Source organism: Odocoileus virginianus, chromosome 15, assembly GCF_023699985.2.
Source record: "Odocoileus virginianus isolate 20LAN1187 ecotype Illinois chromosome 15, Ovbor_1.2, whole genome shotgun sequence".
NCBI classification, from domain to species: Eukaryota; Metazoa; Chordata; class Mammalia; order Artiodactyla; family Cervidae; genus Odocoileus; species Odocoileus virginianus.
In genome coordinates, this window is record NC_069688.1 from 65300537 (window position 1) to 65321072 (window position 20536).

Sequence of the window (20536 nt, forward strand, 5' to 3'; positions counted from 1 at the left end):
CTGCGCACTCTTCCAAAAAGCACTGCATTTTAGAAAGACCATTTGATACAGGACAGTGACAAGACAGGGCGCCTGGGGGTGGGGAGTACTGGTCTCAAATGAGACTCACAGAAAGCTGGGACCAGAGTCAACGTGGGGCAAACAGTGGGAGCTGGCCTGGAGACACCGGCAAGTGGGCAAACCCATGAAGCAGGGAGGGGGACGGGACTTGGGGCCTGACCAGCATCATCAATGAAAGGGGACGATGGCTCTGTCCGGGGTGACTGGCCTGTGTGGCTCGGACGACCAGGGACCCCATTTTAGCGGAGGACAATGGCGGAGGAGCGGGCCTAGGAGGGGAGGGGAGGAGATGCTCAGTCTGAACTAGTGGACTTGAAGGGGCTCTGTGAGACCACAGAGCGGAGAGGTGCGGTAGAGAAGCGTGGGATTTAGGAGAAAGGCCCAAACAGGCTGCAGATGTGTATGGAGCGGGGGAGGCACCAGGGTGGATGAGGTATCCCAGGGAGGCCGCGGGGAAGCCAGAGGGCAGAGGGACACACCAACGCTGCTGAAGGGAGGCAGTCAATGGGACCGCAAGGGAGGCAGGTCAGAGGGGCCAGGAGGCCGGCATCGGACTCCAGGACAGTACACGCATCAGAGCGAGGGTGAGCAACCGCTCACAGTGACACGGAGAAGGCCTGGGGAAGGCTGAAGGCCACAGACTGCACGGTGGAGCTCCCAGAGGCCTCTGGCACCCCGGCCAAGCTTCGTCCTCAGAGCAGAGCAGAGGCGCCTCCACACCGCCTGGGCCAGTGGTTCAGGAGCCCTGAGAGACACAGGTTCGAGCCCGGGGTGGGGAAGACGCCCTGGAGGAGGACACGCCACCACTCCCGTGCTCTCGCCTGGAGAATCCCTGGGCAGAAAGGCCTGGCGAGCTGCGGTCCATGGGGTCTCAAAGATGCTGACCGACTGAGCGACTTAGCACAGGAGAACATGGAGATGGTGAGCGTCACCCGCTCTTCAAGAAGTTAGGTGGGAGAGACATGGGAAAGCGGCGGAGAGCAGGCGCGGAAACGCAACTAACACCTACTGGCTGAGGAGAGGAGGCGCGGAAACGCGACAGACACCAACTGACTGAGGTGAGGAAGCGCGGAAACTCACAAACACCTAGTGACTGAGGTGAGGAAGCGCAGAAACCCGACAAACACCTAGTAGCTGAGGTGAGGAAGCGGAAACGCGACAGACACCTACTGACTGAGGTGAGGAGGCCCTGAAACTCGACATACACCTACTGACTGAGGTGAGGAGGCGCGGAAACTCGACAAACACCTAGTAGCTGAGGTGAGGAAGCGGAAACGCGACAGACACCTACTGACTGAGGTGAGAAGGCGCGGAAACTCGACAAACACCTAGTGACTGAGGTGAAGAGGCGTGGAAACTCGACAAACACCTAGTAGCTGACGTGAGGAAGCGCGGAAACGCGACAGACACCTACTGACTGAGGTGAGGAGGCGCGGAAACTCGACAAACACCTAGTAGCTGAGGTGAGGAAGCGCGGAAACGTGACAGACACCTACTGGCTGAGGTGAGGAAGCGCGGAAACTCACAAACACCTAGTAGCTGAGGTGAGGAAGCGCGGAAACGTGACAGACACCTACTGGCTGAGGTGAGGAAGCGCGGAAACTCACAAACACCTAGTAGCTGAGGTGAGGAAGCGCGGAAACGTGACAGACACCTACTGGCTGAGGTGAGGAAGCGCGGAAACTCACAAACACCTAGTAGCTGAGGTGAGGAAGCGCGGAAACGTGACAGACACCTACTGGCTGAGGTGAGGAGGACCGTCCGTCCCTGGCCCCGCCGGCCGGAGGGGAACGACCTCCACAGACGCCAGGGCGGCCTCCTCCTCTGCGTCCTGCCGGGCGCCAGCGGAGCTTTTGTTCCCTGCCCTTATCCGGGGTGAACCTTTAAACCGAAACCAGGGCGTGTGGCGGACGGCAGCCCCGACCCCCGCCGCCCTGGGCCCCCGTCCCGCCCCGCGGGGTGCCGGCTCCGAGGCGGCCCTGCCGGACTCCGCGGCCCCCGCTCCGGTCCCAGAGGAGAGGCTCCTCTCGGCCCGGGGGAGGCACAGAGGCCCGCGGCTCGGGCGCGGACCCGGCCTCCGGGGGGCGTCTCCTCCGGGGTCAGGAGGAGGACCCCCGAGAGCTTCGCCATAACCGATGGCTTAAAACAACAAGCCGGTCCTCCCCGCACAGCCCTGGTTCCGCAGGTAACGCACAAAGCGCCCGGCCGGCCCCAGGACCGAGCCCCGCGGACCCCGACCCCGCTGCGCCTGGGGCGCCCATCGCCCGGAGCCGCGGCGCCGCCGCCCCGCCGGGACCAGCGGCCGGGTCTCCAGAAACGGGGCGCGCGTTTGCAAACCCCGACGCTCCCGGGCGCCCAGGCTGGAGGCGAGCCCCGCTCCGCGTCCCGCGCGGGGAGGTGCCCGGAGGATCCCGGAGCCCGGCCCAGCCCGGCGCCCACCTACCCGCTCGGCGCGGCGGCCCATGCTGCTGCGGCCCCGCGCGGCCCCGCCGGCCCTGCCCCCGGCCGGCCGCCCGCCTCCCGGCCTCCCCGCGCGGGGCCGCCGTCCCGGGGCCCCGGCGCCCATTGGAAGCCGGCCTCCGGCAGGACGCGCGCAAGACCTTTGCCTGGAGCGGCCCCGGGGGCGCAGACGGGGCGTCCGGGGGCCGCCGCCCCCACCCCGACGCGCCGGGTTAACGTTCGTCTTTCAGGGAGACTCCATGGGGTCTGACTTGCCATTGCTCCTGCATCCGGCCCCGGCCTCTCCCCGGGGTTTCCTGCCGCGCGGTTGGTGAGTTCCCTGAATTAGCATTTCCAGGTTAAACGCGGGCAGTGCCTCCTATAAAGTCCTCTCACACTCCGGGAAATAATACCCCCAATTTCTCCCCCTGAAGCTTGCAACAGTTGACAAAGACCTTTGGACAATCAGTCTGTCATTTGACCTCCCAAACAATGCCAGGAAGGCTCTCCTACGACTACCATTCTACACAGAATGAAAAAGCAGCTCCAGAAAAATAAGATATTTACCCAATCACCCAACCAGAAAGTGAAATCTGCTGGGGTTTTTCAACCACATCCTGGGTGCACCCACAAAGCACCCACCTCCCTGCTGAGTGACCCACCCCACTAACTGAATTACAACACAGAAGCACCTACATAGTGATAATGTGTAATAACATAGAGCAAAGATAACTATTCTAATTTTTGGATTATAAAAGTGTTAGGAAGTGTTAAAAAAAAGTGTTAAAAGTTAAGGATGTCCACAGATACCTTGAGTTCATAGACTACATTGTTTTATTGTCTGATTTCTCCTCTTTGCCAACTGCTAAAAGGATGCTGCGAGAAGCAGACTGGCCACTCTGAAGTGCTGGAACAAGCCCAGGGATTCCTGAGGCTGCTCTGAGTCCATCCCTGGTCTTGGTCAGAGTCTTTTCCCCTCCTTTTTCTGGACACTTCCAGATGGTGAAATACTGAATGAAAGGGGAAAGGGCTGTGAGACTGTAAAGAGAGCCCTGAACAAGGAGTCAGTGTACCAGAATTTTAGTGCGAGGAGGACAACTGTGGTGCGGGTCTGCAGAGATGCTCTGGAGACAGCTGGTCTGGAAAGTGGCATCACTCTGATTTTTCCACTGAGACAAGGGGAGAGGGGCTGATACTCACACTCAGTCTGGAAGGACTGGAAGGTTTCGGCCAGGAGAAGAGGAAGAAGGACATCACTGACCCGGACAGCATCATGTCCAAAGGCTGTCCTGAGGCCTTTCTGAAAATAGTTCCTGCAGGCGAGAACAGAGGGCGTGGGAGGCTGTGACTGAGGGGAGGGTGTGGTTTGGACTCTGATCTTCTGTGTCTCTTGAGGGGATTTGGACTTCATCCTGCCGTGCCTGATGGGTTACTATAACTGGCTCAGGTTACCAGCTCTTAACAAGAGGGTGCAGGAGTCATAGACTATTCTACAGCAAGAAATGTGTATCTGTCTGGTGGTTGTGGGCATTGGCGTCATCAGACAGATACAGTTTCTTCCTTTTCCTAGCTATAAGCTGCAAGAAATATATTTAACCTCACTAAGCCTCAGTTTTCTCATCAGTAAAATGGGGATTATGGTATGTGCTATGAGAATTAAATGAAACTATGTAGGTCAAACCCTTTGCCTTTCTTCTGACAGTGACAAGTAGCTACTGTTATCCTTACAAGTACTTTATTGTGTATGTGCAGGGCTACCATGGAGTAACAAGGAGCTAGCTCCCTTCTGATGCCTTCCCTTTTTCCCATTATGCTTGTTTGGCTTTTGACTCTTTAGAGGCCTTCTGCTTTTTTCCTCCTTCTCGACATCACTTCCTTCCTTTATGTCCCGGTTTTATGACTTTAATACCAGTTTCATCTTAACTCACTTTCCTGTTCAGTTTGTTTGTTTGTTTCCCGGTCCAACCAGGGTCAGACCATCTCCAAAGCCCCAGCCACGGCATCATGCTCTGTGAGCGCCACACAGCAGCGCATAGCATGTCCACCGGCCCCAGCACCTGTGTGCCCCGTGGCCGTGGCGCGCTGCCCAGCCCCCCGGACGCCTTCAGCACAGCCCAGGCCAGCCCCCCACCCACTCCACAGTCCTTCCCACCCCTCAGAATCCACTCCCGGCCACCTTTCTTTCAGCAGTCTCCTCTTCGCCAGCAGAGATCACAGGAACTAGCAGGAGGGGCTCCGCTTCCTGTCCTGGCACCGGAAACTGTATGTCCAGCCTCCAGTCTGTGTGCCACAGAACCCCTCTCTTCTCAGGTCTTCTGGAACATTCTTTCATCAACCATCCCCTTAGCTTTCAGTTTGTTCTCTACTGATTGCATCAGTCTGCAAACACATTCAACTGTCTCCCACAGAGCGTGCTCCATCTTTCCTAATATCGTCTGAATACACGCCTATTCTTTTTAACAATCACACACACACACACACACCATGTGTCCACTGCATAGAACATACTTCTTGGTGGATCTTCCAAGGCCAGTTCCTCCTTTAGAACCAAGTTTTAAGTCACCTCTTCACAGAGCCTTTCCCTGACCAGCCGATCCAGGAAGCTGTCCTCTCCCTTGTTATCAGCTATCAGCCTTCTTCACTTCGGTCACATCCTTTACCCCGTGTTGTGATGAGAGATTCCCTTGTTCCCTTACCTGTCTATTTCCTGCTGCTTCCACTAGCCTGAAACTTCATGAGGGCTGGGACCCATCTTTTAGGCTTTCAAAAAACATTTGTCGATTATAACCCCCAAGTGCCTCAACCATTTTTGCCTTACTCTTTTATTCTTTGTCTCCATTAGGTAGCCTGCTGGTTTTCAACACTGACTAAGTGAGAACTCCCTGAGGAGCTCTGAAAAAAATCCTGACTCCCAGGGCACTCCCCGGGGTGAGACTCTAGTCCCAGTTTCTGTTAATTTTGCAGGCAATTGTAAAAGCCAAGCCAGAGACCACAGACCTAAAATATCTGCCTGACACATGGGTGAGGCTCGGCAAAGAAATGAATGAATGCGGACTTCCCTCAGGATCGAGTGGCTAAGACCTGGCACTCCCAGTGCAAGGGACCCAGGTTCGATCCCCAGTCAGGGAGCCGGATCCGACATGCTGCAGAGAAGATGGAAGATCCTGACTGTTGCAGAAGACCTGCACAGCCAAATAAATCCAGATAAATATTTTCTGAAAAGACATGAATGGATGAATGAACGATTCAAGGAATGGGATCATTGAGCTCCTGCTTATCTTGCAATCCGCCTCCCCTGGGTCCTCCTCACAGCGTCTCTTATTTGGGCGTGCAAGGCAGACAAGCCCTGTACTCTCGTGGCTCTAAGCTTCAGCATAATATCAGCTCTACCAAGATCACCCACAGAGCATCTCAGGTGCCTGAGGCATTCCCACTGCTGGACCCCCAGGAAGCTCACCCACAGAGCATCTCAGGTGCCTGAGGCGTTCCCCGCTGCTGGACCCCCAGGAAGCTCACCCACAGAGCATCTCAGGTGCCTGAGGCGTTCCCGCTGCTGGACCCCCAGGAAGCTCTGGTTGGGCTTAGGGCCTTTTCTCTACCAGATCCCCCCCAGTGTCCCCAGAGGGCTCACCCCGCTCCTTGCGTGCGTCCCTGTTAGAGTGGTCATGTTGCTGCCTGCAGCTGGGTCGTGACTCGTTTTGACTCGGAGATCGTTGCTGTGTTTATTTTTGTTCTGGGTTTTTTAACAGCCACATTGAGCTATAAATTACATAGCATACAATTCCTCAATTTAAATGGTACAAGTCATGGTTTTTAAGGTATTCATGGGGTTAATCATCACCACAATCAATTCTAGAACATGTTCTTCCCTCAAAAAAAAAGAACTTTGCAAGACATTGTAGCCATTAATCATCCATTAATGACTCCCCAATTTCGCAGTCCTAGATGACCCCCTAGATGACCAGTCTACTTCCTGTCTCTATAGATGGGCCTGTCTTCGACATTTCATGTAAATAGAATCATACAACACCCATTTGTGTGTGTGTGACTGTCACTTCCTTCTGCATCTGAAGACTCACTTGGCCACAGGACCCCTTTCACATTGAATCAGCGTGGCAGAACGTGGACTCTGTAGAGTGGTTTGCTCTGGAGAAGAAACCAGGGCAATATTTCTTAAACCATGTCACACAGCAACCTGGTAAATCATCTGAATTCCTGAGCTGGAGCAAGGAGACTCAGGCTTAGCTACCCCTGCCCTCACAGGAGGAAGGGGAGTGGGCAGACTCCAGGCGGGCTCCCCTGACCTCCTGTGCCATGAGGACCCGCACCGAGGACAGACTGCCTGCATCTACCTAAGCTCTGCGTGTGTTAGCTGTCACCTTCAGTCCCGGCTGTGCTCAGCTGTGTCCGACTCTTCGCAGCCCTGTGGGCTGTAGCCCGCCAGGCTCCTCCGTCCATGCAGTTCTCCAGGCAAGAACCATGGGTGGGTTGCCATCCCTCCTTCCGGGGATTTTCCCAACCCAGGAATGGAACCCTGGTCTCTTATGTCTCCTGAATTGGCAGACGGGTTCTCTACCGCTATCCCAGCTACCTCGCTTCTAAAAAGAGGATAGAAATAATCCTGGCTTATAAACAGCACATCGTAGGAACATAACAAAGATTAAATGAGAAGATATATTGCAAGTGCATAGCACAGCGCTTGGGAGATTATAAATGCCTGATAAATATTTATGATGTTGTAGTTGTTGCTGTCTGACCACAGCTGTTTTCATACTGTTTCTCTAAGTAAAATTTAATATGGAAAGAGGGTTCTGCTGCTTTACAAAAGTAATTAAAAATTTTTCTAGGAAAAATTATTCTAGGAAAGCTTCACACATCATGCGGAGATCCCCCGCCAGATGGTCATGTGCGTTCTGCTTGATGAAAGTAGGGACGGTGGGGAGCAGAAGCTACCGTGAGTGGAAAGTTGCGGGGGGACGGGTGGGTGGAGATGGATTGGGCTCGGTTGTCGCCCCGCAGCATGTGGGATCTTAGTTCCCCAACTGGGGATCGAACCTGTGTGCCCTGCACAGAAGCGTGGGTTGTTAACCTCTGGCCCACCAGGGCCGTCCCTGACTTCCCCTGCTGTGAATGGCCTTTCCTGCACATCTAGCAAACCTCTGTCCAGATGCTGCGGGCCTGTCTCTTTCTTGCCTTCCTCCCATCTGTGATGGGACAGCCCGTGTACATGCCCGTGGGCCTGTGTCCAGTCATCACCTGTGCCGATGACTGAGAACAGCTGAAACACAAGGGCCTTTTTTTTTTTTGAGTGTTTAATGGTTTTTTTAATTTTTTTTTACTTTTTAATTGAAGGATAACTGTTCTACAGAATTTTGTTGATTTCTGCCAAACATCAACATGAATCAGCCATAGGTATACATATCTGTGTCTCCCATTAACAGCTCTGGGCTTAGCATACAAGGCTCATCCCTCCAATTTTCAGATATATATTGAGAACCTACTATGAGCTGACATTTCACAATGCAAAGATTTCACAGAAGCCTGGGATTGTCACACAGAAGAATCTTCAGACAAGGAAATGAGACCCAGAGAAGGGTGTATCTCATCAAGTTTCTCTAGAACCTGAGAGGAAAACATTAGGGATTAGAGTCCAACTCTTCCTGACACCTTGCTCTTTCACAGCAGGGATTTTTCTCCCTTCGGTTAAAATAGCAGGTTTTCCAAGTGTCCATGTTGATCCCAGATTCCCTCACTGTCTCCTCCCCCATTCTTGCCCCAGCAACCATAAGTTCATTCTCTAAGTCGGGTATGTACACTTTGCTGGATTTAGCATGGATAACCAACAAGGTCCTCCACAGGGAACTCCACTCAGCTTCATGTGGCAGCCTGGGTGGGAGGGGAGTGTGGAGGGTGAATGGAAAGATGGATTTGTGTGGCCAAGTCCCTTCTCTGTCTCCTGCTGTCACAGCACTGTTAATCAGTCATACTCCAATATAAAATAAAAACTTTTCAAAAAATTAATAAAAGCCAAGAGACCTAAAAAAATAAAACAACAGATTTTTGAACATAGTTAGAAAACTAGAAAAAACATGAACGATTATTTTGTTCATTAATGGTTTTTCCAGATCAAACGCTAGCCCTCAAGCACCGCTGAGTTGGAGCCAGAGGACCGGAACACAGACCAAGGCCAATCCGCAGGGCGGCTGATCCCATCACTGTCTGACTCCCTGTCCGCCTCACACCCACCCTGCATGCTCACGTTTCACCCACGCCAGGCCAACCAAGGGCCTGTAAAAGTTTAACTTTGTGCGATTGCACAACCGTGAAAGCTCAAGCTGATTCTCAGGGTAATGAAGAGATTCTTAGTTGCCTCATGAAAAAGTTTCCAGGGAGGACAAACAGCGAAAGTTGTCGCAAACATCGGTGTCCTCGGTGTGGGTGAGGTGACGACGCCTCAAGAGGCCGAAGGGGACGCGCGTTTGGGCCGCGTGGGGCCTCGCAGGGCCTTGTGCTGTTTCCCTGTCTGCTCCTTTGCTGAGCTTCTATCATGAAGAATCCTTCTGGAGGGGGTAGATATGTTTGTCACTTTGTTGGGTTTTTTAAATTAATTTTTATTATAATTGTTTTACGATGTCGTGTTAGTCTCTGCTGATGCTGCTAAGTCGCTTCAGTCGTGTCCGACTCTGTGCGACCCCATAGACGGCAGCCCACCAGGCTCCCCCGTCCCTGGGATTCTGCAGGCAAGAACACTGGAGTGGGTTGCCATTTCCTTCTCCAATGCATGGAAGTGAAAAGTGAAAGTGAAGTTGCTCAGTTGTGTCCGGCTCTTCGCGACCCCATGGACTGCAGCCTACCAGGCTCCTCCATCCATGGGATTTTCAGGCAAGAGGACTGGAGTGGGTGCCCCTGCCTTCTCCGGTGTTAGTCTCTACTGTATACCGAAATGAATCAGCCTTACACATACGTATATGTCCTCCCTCTGTGCTTCCGTCCCCTTCAGGTCCCCACAGGGCACTGAGCAGGGTCCCCTGTGCCCTGCGGGAGGTTCCCACTGTTATCTGTTTACACATAGTATTACTCCACGCCTGCATCCATCCCAATCTCCCAAGTCCTCCCACCCTCCCATGTTTCCCCTTAGTTCATAAATTTGTTCTCTACCTCTGTGTCTCTATTTCTGCTTGGCAAATAAGATCATCTATACCATTTTTCCTGATGCATATGGCCAAACTCATCAAATTATATACATTAGATATGTACAGATTTTTAATATCAATTTTACCTCAGTAAAGGTGTTTAAAAAAAAAACTGCTTCCTCACTGAGTCAAAATCATGGTTCAGCAAATCCACTGTTCTGTCTCTGACTAATGCGGGCTCTGGGCGAGAAAGAGTAACAGGTTCCAGTTCCTGCCTGGCTCCTCTCAGCCTGTTGCTTAGCTTCTCTTTACTCACGACGGTGCTAATTCTGATGGATGCCACTCCTTAAGGCCAGGCCACCACATCCTCTCATCCTGACCTCTGAGAAAGTCCCCCAACTGTTCCCGTTGACTCCAGTTTGAAGTCTTCTAATCTCCCTTCCAAACTGCAATTGGACAAATCATCCTAAAATTCTAACCTGACCGAATGACTGCTTAGTGCCCTGCAAGCTTTTCCACTGTTGCAAAGATAAAGTGTCAACTCCTTAACCTAATTTAGTGATAATCTGGTCACAGTTGCTGGCTGTTGACGAAGGTTTCTAGCTAAGGATTCTAGTTGGCTGGATCCTGGGCCATGTCGCGCAAGCCAAGCCGCAAGCCCAGTCCTGGCCATTCTGCCTGAGAGCCAGGAAGGGCTGGAGGCGCCCGAGGACCTGCTGCCCCCTGCTGCTGCTACATGTTTACTAGCCCCTCTGCCTGCTTCCTTCTTGGCCTCAGCCTCGTAACCCCTCCTTCTTAGAATCTCGAAATTCCCCGCTGTTTCGCTTCTGACTCTTCACCCACATTCTCGTCCACCTTCTCCTCTAAACCTGGGCAGTCTTTCTTCTTTCCACTTCTTTCCACCTTCCCTGACCCTCTTGGATTAGATATGGAGTCCCCAGCATGGAGAAGACTCTTGAGAGTCCCTTGGACAGCAAGGAGATCAAACCAGTCAATCCTGAATATTCATTGGAAGGACTGATGCTGAAGCTCCAATACTTTGGCCACCTGATGAGAAGAGTTGACCCTTTGGAAAAGATCCTGATGCTGGGAAAGACTGAGGGCAGGAGAAGAGGATGACAGAGGATGAGATGGTCAGATGGCATCACCGACTCAATGGACAAACTCAGAAACCCACAGGAACATCCAGGCAAGAGATGGTGACAGTCTAGACCTGAATCATGGCAACGGAGATGAGGAAGCAAATTTTTTTTAATTGCAGAGGAAAAATCACATGGACTTGATTAAATATGGTTATAAGGGAGGGAGAAGAATCAGAAAAGGTCCCATGATTTCTAGCTGCAGCAACTGGGTCACTGGCAGTGTCATAATCTGAGCTCATAACTATGAAGATAGTGAGTTAACTTTAAGATGTATTCAGTTTAAGATATGGACTTTCCTAAGAAAAGTAGGACTTACCTCTGTATACAGTTTTGGTCATACCTCATACATAATAGGTGCTTAAAATGCTTCTTGAATGGAACCAAAGCTGTAGTACATCCTACTTGTAGAATTTTCGATATCTATTTTCAACAGTCTTTTGTCAGATTCCATACAGACTCATCCAACCATACTGCTCTCATGTCATCCATATGACAAGCTAAGAAATTTCAACCCCCTGGAAACTATGACTAAGAAATTTTACTGCAATAATAATTTTCACTAAGTGGTGGAAGGAGTCAGGGACAAGGGGTAGTTACAAGAGCAACCACAAATCAGTCCAGGCCCACACTTGGCTTTCCACTTCCCTACAAATTTCAGAGAAGCCATAAAAGACTCCAGCGCAATCTGGTTGGTTGATTAGAAACATGTGAAGGAACCGCAACCAGGCACGTGTTTCGCATTTCCTACTCCAGAGCTTGCCAAGTATTCATCATCGTCCTCTCCGTGTTATTCCAGACAGCGTCACCGCTCCAGCTGGCCTTTTGGAAGGACAGGGCTGGGGTCAGGGGCGCATCCACAACACGGGCTCCCCTGGAGAGGAGAGGACGAGCCACGGGGAGGGGGGCTGCCCTCACCCCCAGCTCCTCAGCCCTGCTCCCCTCCTGCCCCCTCAGCAGGCCCTGCTCCCCTCCGAGGCTTCCCGGGGCTCCTCTGGAGACGGAGAGGAGGAGAGGGGGGCTGCCCTCACCCCCAGCTCCTCAGCCCTGCTCCCCTCCTGTCCCCTCAGCAGGCCCTGCTCCCCTCGATGGCAGGAGAGAATGCGGAGCTTGGAGACGCGCCCCCTCGAGGGAGAACACGGCTGCTTCAGTCTCAAACTCTCCCGCCCGGAAAGCAGATTCCAGAACCCAGCAGGAACAGGGGCGACCAGACAGTCCCAAGTTTGACACCGAACTCCACCACCCGTCTCAGGTAATTTACTTAATCTCTCTGAGCCTTGAAAGTGCTAGTTGCTCAGTCGTGTCCAACTCTGTGCGCCCCCATGGAGCCCGCCAGGCTCCTCTGTCCATGGGACTTTCCAGGCAGGAATACTGGGGTGGGTTGCCAAGCCCTTCTCCAGGGGGTCTTCCCGACCCAGGGATCAAACCTGGTCTCCTGCATCGCAGGCAGATTCTTCACCATCTGAGTCTCTGAGCCTTAGATTTCTGCATTTCCAAAATGAGGATAAGATGACTTGCTTTGAAAGGTAAAGAATGAAAGAGGTAACTAGTGTAAAACACACACATGCGTGTGACATTATCACATGTGCATATGTGGAAACTCATTGCGTCCATGCGTGTGACATTACACCCCTGTCTGGTCCCTTCCTGCCCTTCCTCTGGGGGGTGACCTGCCCGAGCCAGTGTGGAGCCCAGACTGTCGTCAGCAGAGCCCCTCCCCACCCTAACCCTCTGACGTCTGGTGGGAACCGGTCTGGTGGTCAGCTGCTCTGGAGAGGGCTCAGGGCTCTAGTCCTCGTGGGGCCCACGGAGCAGATGGGATGAGGACATACCTGGCCTCCCTCAGATGAAAGTCCTACCAGAGCAAAGATGACAGAAAAGCTTATTTTGCCTGAAAGTGTCAGATCAGAGCTCATAAAAGAGGCATCCTTTGAAGTGGGCCTTAATGGATGAGGAACAATTTTCCAGGAAGGAATCAGAGACATTCATGCAAAAAACGTAAAGAAATAAAGACAGTGAAGTGATGATGTGCACAAGAAACCATAAGTATGGCTATGGTAGATATGGCTAAAGGACCAGCGATATCAGGGGAGGGTTAAGTTCAGTCGCTCAGTCGTGTCCGACTCTGTGACCCCATGGACTGCAGCATGCCAGGCCTCCCTGTCCATCACCAACTCCCGGAGTTTGCTCAAACTTATGTCCATAGAGTTGGTGATGTCATCCAACCATCTCATCCTCTGTCATCCCCTTCTCCTCCTGCCCTCAATCTTTCCCAGCATCAGGGTCTTTTCAAATGAGTCAGGTCTTCACATCAGGTGGCCAAAGTATTGGAGTTTCAGCTTCAACATCAGTCCTTCCAATAAACACCCAGGACTGATCTCCTTTAGGATGGACAGGCTGGATCTCCTTGCAGTCCAAGGGAAGTGAAGACATCTTAAAAAGACCAGCATCATTTCATTTGGAAACATCCATCAAAACTGCAAAGAAAGGGACTTCCCTGGTGGTACAGAGGATGGGAATCCGGCCGCCAACACAGGAGCCACAGGCTCCACCGCTAGTCCAGGGAGATTCCTCACGGTGAGGAGCAACTAAGCCTAGAGCCACAGCTGAGCTCCCGCGCACCTGCTGACGCGCCTCAGTCCCGTCTGAGTCTTGGCGACTCCACGGATCATGGCCTGCCAGGCTCCTCTGTCCGTGGGCTTCTCCAGGCAAGAACACGGGAGTGGGGTGCCATGCCCTCCCCCAGGGGATCTTCCCAACCCAGGGGTCAAGCCCACTTCTCATGGCTCCTGTGATCTTCACTGAGCTGCAATTACTGAAGCGGGGCACCAGGAGCCCCACTCTGCAACGAGAGAAGCCCCCGTCCCCGCAACTGGAGAAAGCCCGTGTGCGACAAGGAAGACTCAGAGCAACCAAAAGGAATAATTAAAAAACGTAAGAAGAAATGAGACGAGCTTTCCATCCTTCTCTCTCTTTTTAAAAGAAGACTACAAAGAAAGAAGTCTGGCATCTTTAGTCTGTAAAATAGGAAAGCTGGGTTTGGGAGAATCCAAGATGAGTTCCCAATTCCTAGAGCACCACCCTTTCAGAAGGATTCAATGAAGGTAAGGAAAAAATACCCTGAAGACAATTACAAGACAGCAGGTCAGAAGATCTCACAGCTCATTTAGTCAAAATGCGATGTTCATTAGAAACACCAGTGCAAGCTTTCTAAAAACATTTTTATACAGCTATCTATTTATTCACTCATTTTTTGACCAAGAGAAATGATGGGAGACAGGGTGAGCAAGGTCACCTAGGTCACTCTGCCAGGCGGTTACTGTGCCAGGTGGCGCTTCTGGACCTAATCCTGTAAGTCAGGCAGGGTCATTAAAGAGATTTGAAATTTCCCCTTTTGAATTTGATTGCATTTTGTATTTAGCTTTTTTAATTCTCATTATGAAAGCCACATACGTATTTTTTTTTAATATTCAAAAGGATATAATAAAAGATGAATTCTTCTCTTTATCCCAGACCACTGGGTTAACCCCGCTCCTGAGTTAAATCTTTATTCTCTCTTCTTCCAAAAATTTTCCATATAAACATTCTTATAAGTCCTCCTGTGGATGAATATTTATATACTGCTCTCTGTACGTGCTTCTTTCTCGATTTACAATGAATCACAGAGATCTTTCTGTTTCAGCATATGCAATTTTACCTCCTTTAAAAAAAATTAGCTGTATTGTATCCCACGCATTAGATTGTTGCATCATCTTTTATTGAAATAATTCTCAGTGTGTAAATATTTAAGTTCTCAATTGTTTATTATTACAAACAAAGTTGCAATCCGTCCTTGTACTTCTATCTATGCAAATATATGGGAGTATTCAGGTAAAATAAATGACTAAAAGCCAACTGCTGGGTCAAAGGGTATGTGCTTTTAAGCTCTGAGCGCTGTTTTCACTTTGCCCATTGGAAAGAGGGACCTCCTTAGGCTCCCACCAGAGCATGACTGGGTGTCTCCACATAGCCTTGACTTTAGTGTGGTCAGACTTCTTACTCTTGCCCGACCTGATAAGTTAACCGTTTTTTAATTTCCTTGGTTTTACTTACATTTCTTTAACTGAGTGAAGATGAGCAAGCACTCTTATGTTTATAAACCATTTGTACTTCTTTTCCTGTGACAATTTTTTATTTTCCTTGCCAAACTCTCTATTAGTTTGTGGTCTTTTCCTTGCTGCCTTATGAGACTCTTTGTATACTAAGAAAACAGGTAAGTTGACCACAATGTCACTCATGGCTCCTGGGCTCTAGCCAGTTCTTAGAAATGTCTCTTCCAATCCAATATTACTTTAAAATCCAAACACTTTCTCTTTCATACTTGTAGGGCTTCCTGTTTCATGTTCACATTTTTAATCAAGAGTTTGTCTTGCTATAAGGTGTCAGATGTAGCGGGCTTCCCTGGTGGTCAGTGGCAAAGAATCCACCTGTCAATGCAGGAGACTCATGTTTGATCCCTGAGTCGGGAAGACCCCTTGGAGCAGGAAATGGCAACCCACTCCAGGACAGTTGCCTGGAGAATCCGTTGGACAGAGGAGCCTGGTGGGCTACAGTCCACAGGGTCACAAAGAGTCAAACAAGGCTTTGTGATTGAGCATTCACGCCTATGGAAATGTGAACTTACTGTAATTTTCCTTCCTCAATCAGATTCAAGTTTTACTGTGTTTAGCAGTTATTCTTCAGAGTTTGGGGTTGTGGGTATTTCCCAAGTTCTTTGAAGATAAAATGTTTCTTCCTTTTTTTTCAGTTGGTTTGAGAACAGCGGTCCTCAGACCCCAGGCCTCAGATGAGTGCTGGTCCCTGGCCGGCATGGCGGGGCGGGGGGTGAGCGAGTGAAGCTCCATCTGTGTGGCAGCCGCCCCCCACCACTCGCATTCCGCCCTCAGCCCCTCCAGTCAGACCAGCGTCCTGCTCCCCCACTCAGGCCTGTCCGACTCTGTGACCCCACGGACTGTAGCCCACCAGGCTCCTCTGTCCGTGGGAGCCTCCAGCCAAGAATACTGGGGTGGTTGCCATGCCCTCCTGCAGGGGATCTTCCCAACCTTCATCTCCTACGTTGGCAGGCAGACTTTACCGCTGAGCCACTGGGGGAGCCCATAAATAAATAAATATTAAAACAAACAAGAATTGTAAAGGCAGGAAGAAAACAGGAGACAGTGGCATTGTGAAAACCACAGGAGAGAAAGGGTGCAGAGTCAGCAGTGTCCAGTGCTGACAAGGGTTATAAACAAACACCAAATAAAGCTGTCCGTTGAGTTTGGCAACTGCTGACGGCGATCTGGGGAGGAAGGAAGGAGAGTAGGGGGAAGATGGCAAACTAATAATGAGTGTCTGATACACCCAGGCGACAACTAGTGTTTTGCATATATCATTCCAGTTAATCTTTACAAAAATCCCCCAAAAGAGGAAACAGACGCTAACAGACATTAAGTAAATCTTGCGCCATCACGGAGAAGCCCAGGAGACAGCTAGGTTTACGCGTGAATCTGTCCTGCATCCAAAGCACCGTTCTGTTTCCACTATATTAATTTCCAGGTCAGATTAGAAGCAACTTAACAAATGCCGGTAAACTAAAAAAATGTAATATGTTTCAGATCATAGTTTCCTAGTGACTTCTCAGAAAACACGCTCGATTCCTTTTACAAACTCTGACTGTCTTGCAAAATGTGATCACTGTCCCCAGGACTGTGTCGGTGTAACATGGCTCTATCGGCTCCTCTCGTAAATCGGCCAGGCAGCATGAACCTCATTCCCGGCCTCGGTAACCGTCCTGGAAAGGGTAACAAACTAGCAGAGGTCAGAGTTAGTGCGTAAGAAAGGCGATTATGCAAATATCTTTATATGTTTTCCCTGGTCATTGTTTAAAAAAATTAATTGGACGGTAATTATTTTACAGTGTTGTATTGATTTCGGCTGTACAATAATGTGAATCAGTCATAACTACATAAATGAACTGGAGGATAACTGCTTTACCGCGTCGTGTTGATTTCTGCTATATGACAATGTGAACAAGCCCTAAGTATACCTGCGTCCCCTCCCACTCACCCCCTTCCCACCCCTTTAGGTCGTCACAAAGCCGTGGGCTGGGCTCCCTGCATTTTGTCTGTATGAGCAAGCCTTTTCAGATTCTACAAATAAGTGAATCTTATGCAGTGCTTGTTTTCCTCCGACTGATCGATTCTGCTGTTGCTGTTCAGCCACTCAGTCTAGGCCGACTCTCTGCAACCCCAGGGACTGCAGCACGCCAGGCTGCCCTGTCCATCACCAACTCCCTGAGCTTAGTCAGACTCATCCATCGAATTGGTATGCCATCCAACCATCTCATCCTCTGTCATCCCCGTCTCCTCCTGCCCTCAATCTTTCCCAGCATCAGGGTCTTTTCAAATGAGTCAGGTCTTCACATCAGGTGGCCAAAGTATTGGAGCTTCAGCTTCAGCATCAGTCCTTCCAGTTGCATAACACCCTCAAGTTTGCCATGGAATGTTATTCAGCCATGAAAAGGAAAGAAATTCTGCCATGTGCAACAACTTAGGTGTTCTTGAATAGAAACATCTCCGATCTGAGTTCTGTATGCATTCTCATTCCCAGTTAAATTGCACACAGGTGAATATGCAAACTTTCTTGATCCAAGAGCGCCTGTTATCATCGCTCCTTCTCTGTGCATCAGCTCTTGGCTTGGATTCTTCTTTCTCACAAGGCACCAGCGCTGTCCAGCGCTCCATGCAGTGCCTGCCACATAGTGAGCACTCAGTGAAGATTTGTTCCACTGAGGTGCTTTTTCCAGGCCCAGGTCCCTGCAGGTGGCTTTATAACCTATTTGCCTCTGTTAAAAAGAGCCTAAAAACACCAGAGCTGGGGTATGTAACTGGTGCTCAACTTGACTGTTCAACTCATTTGATACCAACCAAGCAACCAATGAAACTGGCTAGAACAGGTACCAGCAACTTTACAGTTTTCCTCAATATGGGAAAAAGATATGTTTAATAAACATATTTATAAGGGGAACATGGTTAAAGAATCTGGAATCCCTGTGTGCCATTTCCTGTCCGGGGCATCTGGCCGGCAAACGCAGAGAATCCTACACGTAAAGACATTTCCCGTGGGGCTACAGGACCGAGACCCATGTATGTAGAATATTCTCAGCAATGATTCCCCAGACCAACTCAATTAGAAGGAAAAATAGCCCTTGTTTGGGCACTCTGGTGACTGAAGCTTATAAGGTATGCATCCCCCAGCTGATAGATGGTATATCTTTTACTAGACATGTTTTGGGGTATATATTTTCTCAACAAGGAAAGTAGTAAGAAAAAAGTAACAATTAACACCATCATTTATTGCACATTGCACGTGCGCCAGGACTGTGGCTTACTGTGGCTTACTTCTTCCAACAATCCTATGAGTTATGCTCCTTAATCTGGCAGAGCCAGAATACAATCAGATCTGTTTATTATTGATTCTACGGTCTTAAACATAAGACTAGAGATCACTGTCTTTCTTCTAAATAGAAAAAGAAAAAAAAATACCAAAATATTGCAGTGAAACATCTCTCTTTAGAGCTCAGGTTTCTGTCATATTCTGCCAGCTTTCTCCTTGATCTTCCTTCTCCTCCAGTAATTTGAATCCCTGATATTTAATTGAATTCTTATGGTCTTCTAGAAAAAAACTACAGTTCCCATCTTCCTTTGCAGTTAGCTATGGCCATGACTAAATTTTGACTAACGCCATACAAGCAGAAATGGGGTATGCAATTTCTTGGAAGTATTCTCAAAAAGAAGGGGGCAAATCATTCTTCATCACTGCCTTCCAGTCTGCTGGCTAGAATTTATGTCATCACTATAGTTCCAGCAGCCGTTTTGGAATGGGAGCCGTAAGCAGCAGTGTGCTAAGAAAGGCATCTAGACCAGCTGCAGCGTGGAGGGCTGGCTTCCACCTACAGACCCCTTGAGTGCGGCGTGAAAACATGTCTCTACTTGTCTAAGCTACTGCCCTCTATTTCCTGTTTCCCACAGTTGGGTCTAGATGTCTCGTGCCATTTATGTATTATGAAATCTTTCCCGTACTGTTGTTACACATGTTCAATATTAAGTTCATCTAGTTAAACCGGTATTGGGCATGCTAAATACTGTAGGTAGAGATGACCAAAAGCGGACTTCCCTGGTCATCCAGGGGTTAGGACTCCACACTTCTGATATGGGGTGCAGGTTCAATCCCTGGTCAGGGAACTAGGATCCCACATGCCAGCTAGTGTGGCCAAAATTTTTTTTAAAAAAGAAAAACAAGAAATGACTAAGATTCAGTGTTACCTCAAGGACGCTTCCATTTAGAAGAGGGGAGGAGGGACTTCCCCGGTGGTCCATGGTCAAGACTCTGAGCTTCCAGGGCAGGGGTGTGGTTCAATCCCTGGTCAGGAAACTTAGACCCCACAGGCTCTGCGTGCAGCCAAAAAGGTATTCAGCAAAGACAAAGGAAGACAAGGAGAGGAGACAAGCCCCTGAGACTAAAGCAGATGGAAAACCTGGCCTGTGAGTAGAAAGGTTTTATGCATACTGTATTTTTGGGTATATTTTATAATGTTTGTATCTAGTTCCCTGCATGGATGAGGGAGAAAGCACAGAATGAGTGCTTTTTTCTGGGGCTTTTTTGCTTTTTACCCTGGCATCCCGCAGGTACTCAACAGTTTGACCAGTTGATAAATACAGTCTTCAGTTGATCCACTGCACTGAAGGAAATGTGGGACTTTGGCTGGTGTCTTATTGGATCTCTAAGCTCCATCCCTTCATCCTTCTGTGCAGAAGGAAGGCAAAGATTCCAGACGAGGAGCCCCAAGCCCCACGCTCCCTTCTCCTGGGAGAGAGAGAGGCAGGGCTCTGTTTCTCTCTGCGCACAGCACACTTACAGGCTGTCCTGAGATCGTGGTGGAGTGCTCCCAGGGGCCTGAAAATACAGATGTCGGCTCTGGATCCAGCTCCCCTCAGTTTCCCGTGCCCTCAGTTTCCTGGGCCATAAGTCCCTTAATCAACAACAATGAATTAATCAATTATAACGAGAAGATTTGATTCATATAAGATGTATTATTTTAAAATAGCCCCAATCTAATATTGCATGCAAACAATTAGAATCTTTTTTAAGTTACCATCCTGTGATAATTAAAGAATTGGCTCAGAGGCGGAATTTTGCATTATCTTTCATCCTTTTGCACAGGGTCTTATCTGTCATGCCTAAGGTCATAAATGAAAAGGACTTCTCTGAGAACAGAAGTGCCTTTAGCGAGCATGGCGGACCCTGGTGATAAGCACAGCCAACACGCTTAACGTCATGTTGTTCCCCTTGATCCCGAGTCAAATGTTTCCTTTTATCCGAGTCCAAACAATTTGTCTATGTCCACTGGAAGACAGCGATTCAGCACCATCCATCCCCTCTTTTAACATGCTTGAAATCCTCTTTATGGTAAATCTCTGCCTAAAGTCAGCAAAGTATCGTGGTTTTTCCCCTTTTAGAGCTTGAACAATGTGTACAGATTCCCAGAATAAGACATTCTATGTCAACTCTAGGCTGTAACTAAGGGCTTAGTAAACACAACAGGCTGGTTAACAGAGTTTAGTGCCCCAAAATGTAAAAATCACTGTCTTTATCAAACAATGAGACCTTGAATGAATGGAAAGTTTTAAGGTTTTGGATTCTTCAAGCTGGTTTTCATTTTGGTAGAAGAACTTGTATTTGTTTACC

General features: G+C 49.6%; 1 protein-coding gene and 1 long non-coding RNA gene across 13 annotated transcripts in view; one reads left to right on the forward strand and one right to left on the reverse strand.

The window, feature by feature from the left end:
* ENPP2 (ectonucleotide pyrophosphatase/phosphodiesterase 2) overlaps positions 1-3780 on the reverse strand; it is a 131612-nt gene extending 127832 nt beyond the window's left edge. For 3 of the 5 annotated variants that reach the window (XM_070477472.1, XM_070477470.1, XM_070477468.1), the window contains exon 1: positions 2504-2654. In XM_070477472.1, coding sequence (XP_070333573.1) covers positions 2504-2626 — 123 coding nt within the window. In that variant the 5' untranslated portion in view covers positions 2627-2654. Of the gene's footprint in view, positions 1-2503; positions 2655-2775; positions 2864-3699 lie in introns of those variants that run through there. The other 2 variants (XM_020872104.2, XM_020872106.2) reach the window with 2 other exon arrangements.
* Positions 45-16774, forward strand: LOC110123864 (uncharacterized). Of its 8 annotated transcripts, none has more exons than XR_011491553.1 (5): positions 45-1807; positions 5342-7453; positions 8625-9068; positions 11842-12023; positions 15558-16774. It is a non-coding gene; the product is annotated as an uncharacterized lncRNA (long non-coding RNA). The 8 variants fall into 8 exon arrangements; XR_011491557.1 differs by having other exon boundaries at positions 45-1766; XR_011491560.1 differs by having other exon boundaries at positions 45-1523.
* Positions 16775-20536: the final 3762 nt, after the last annotated feature.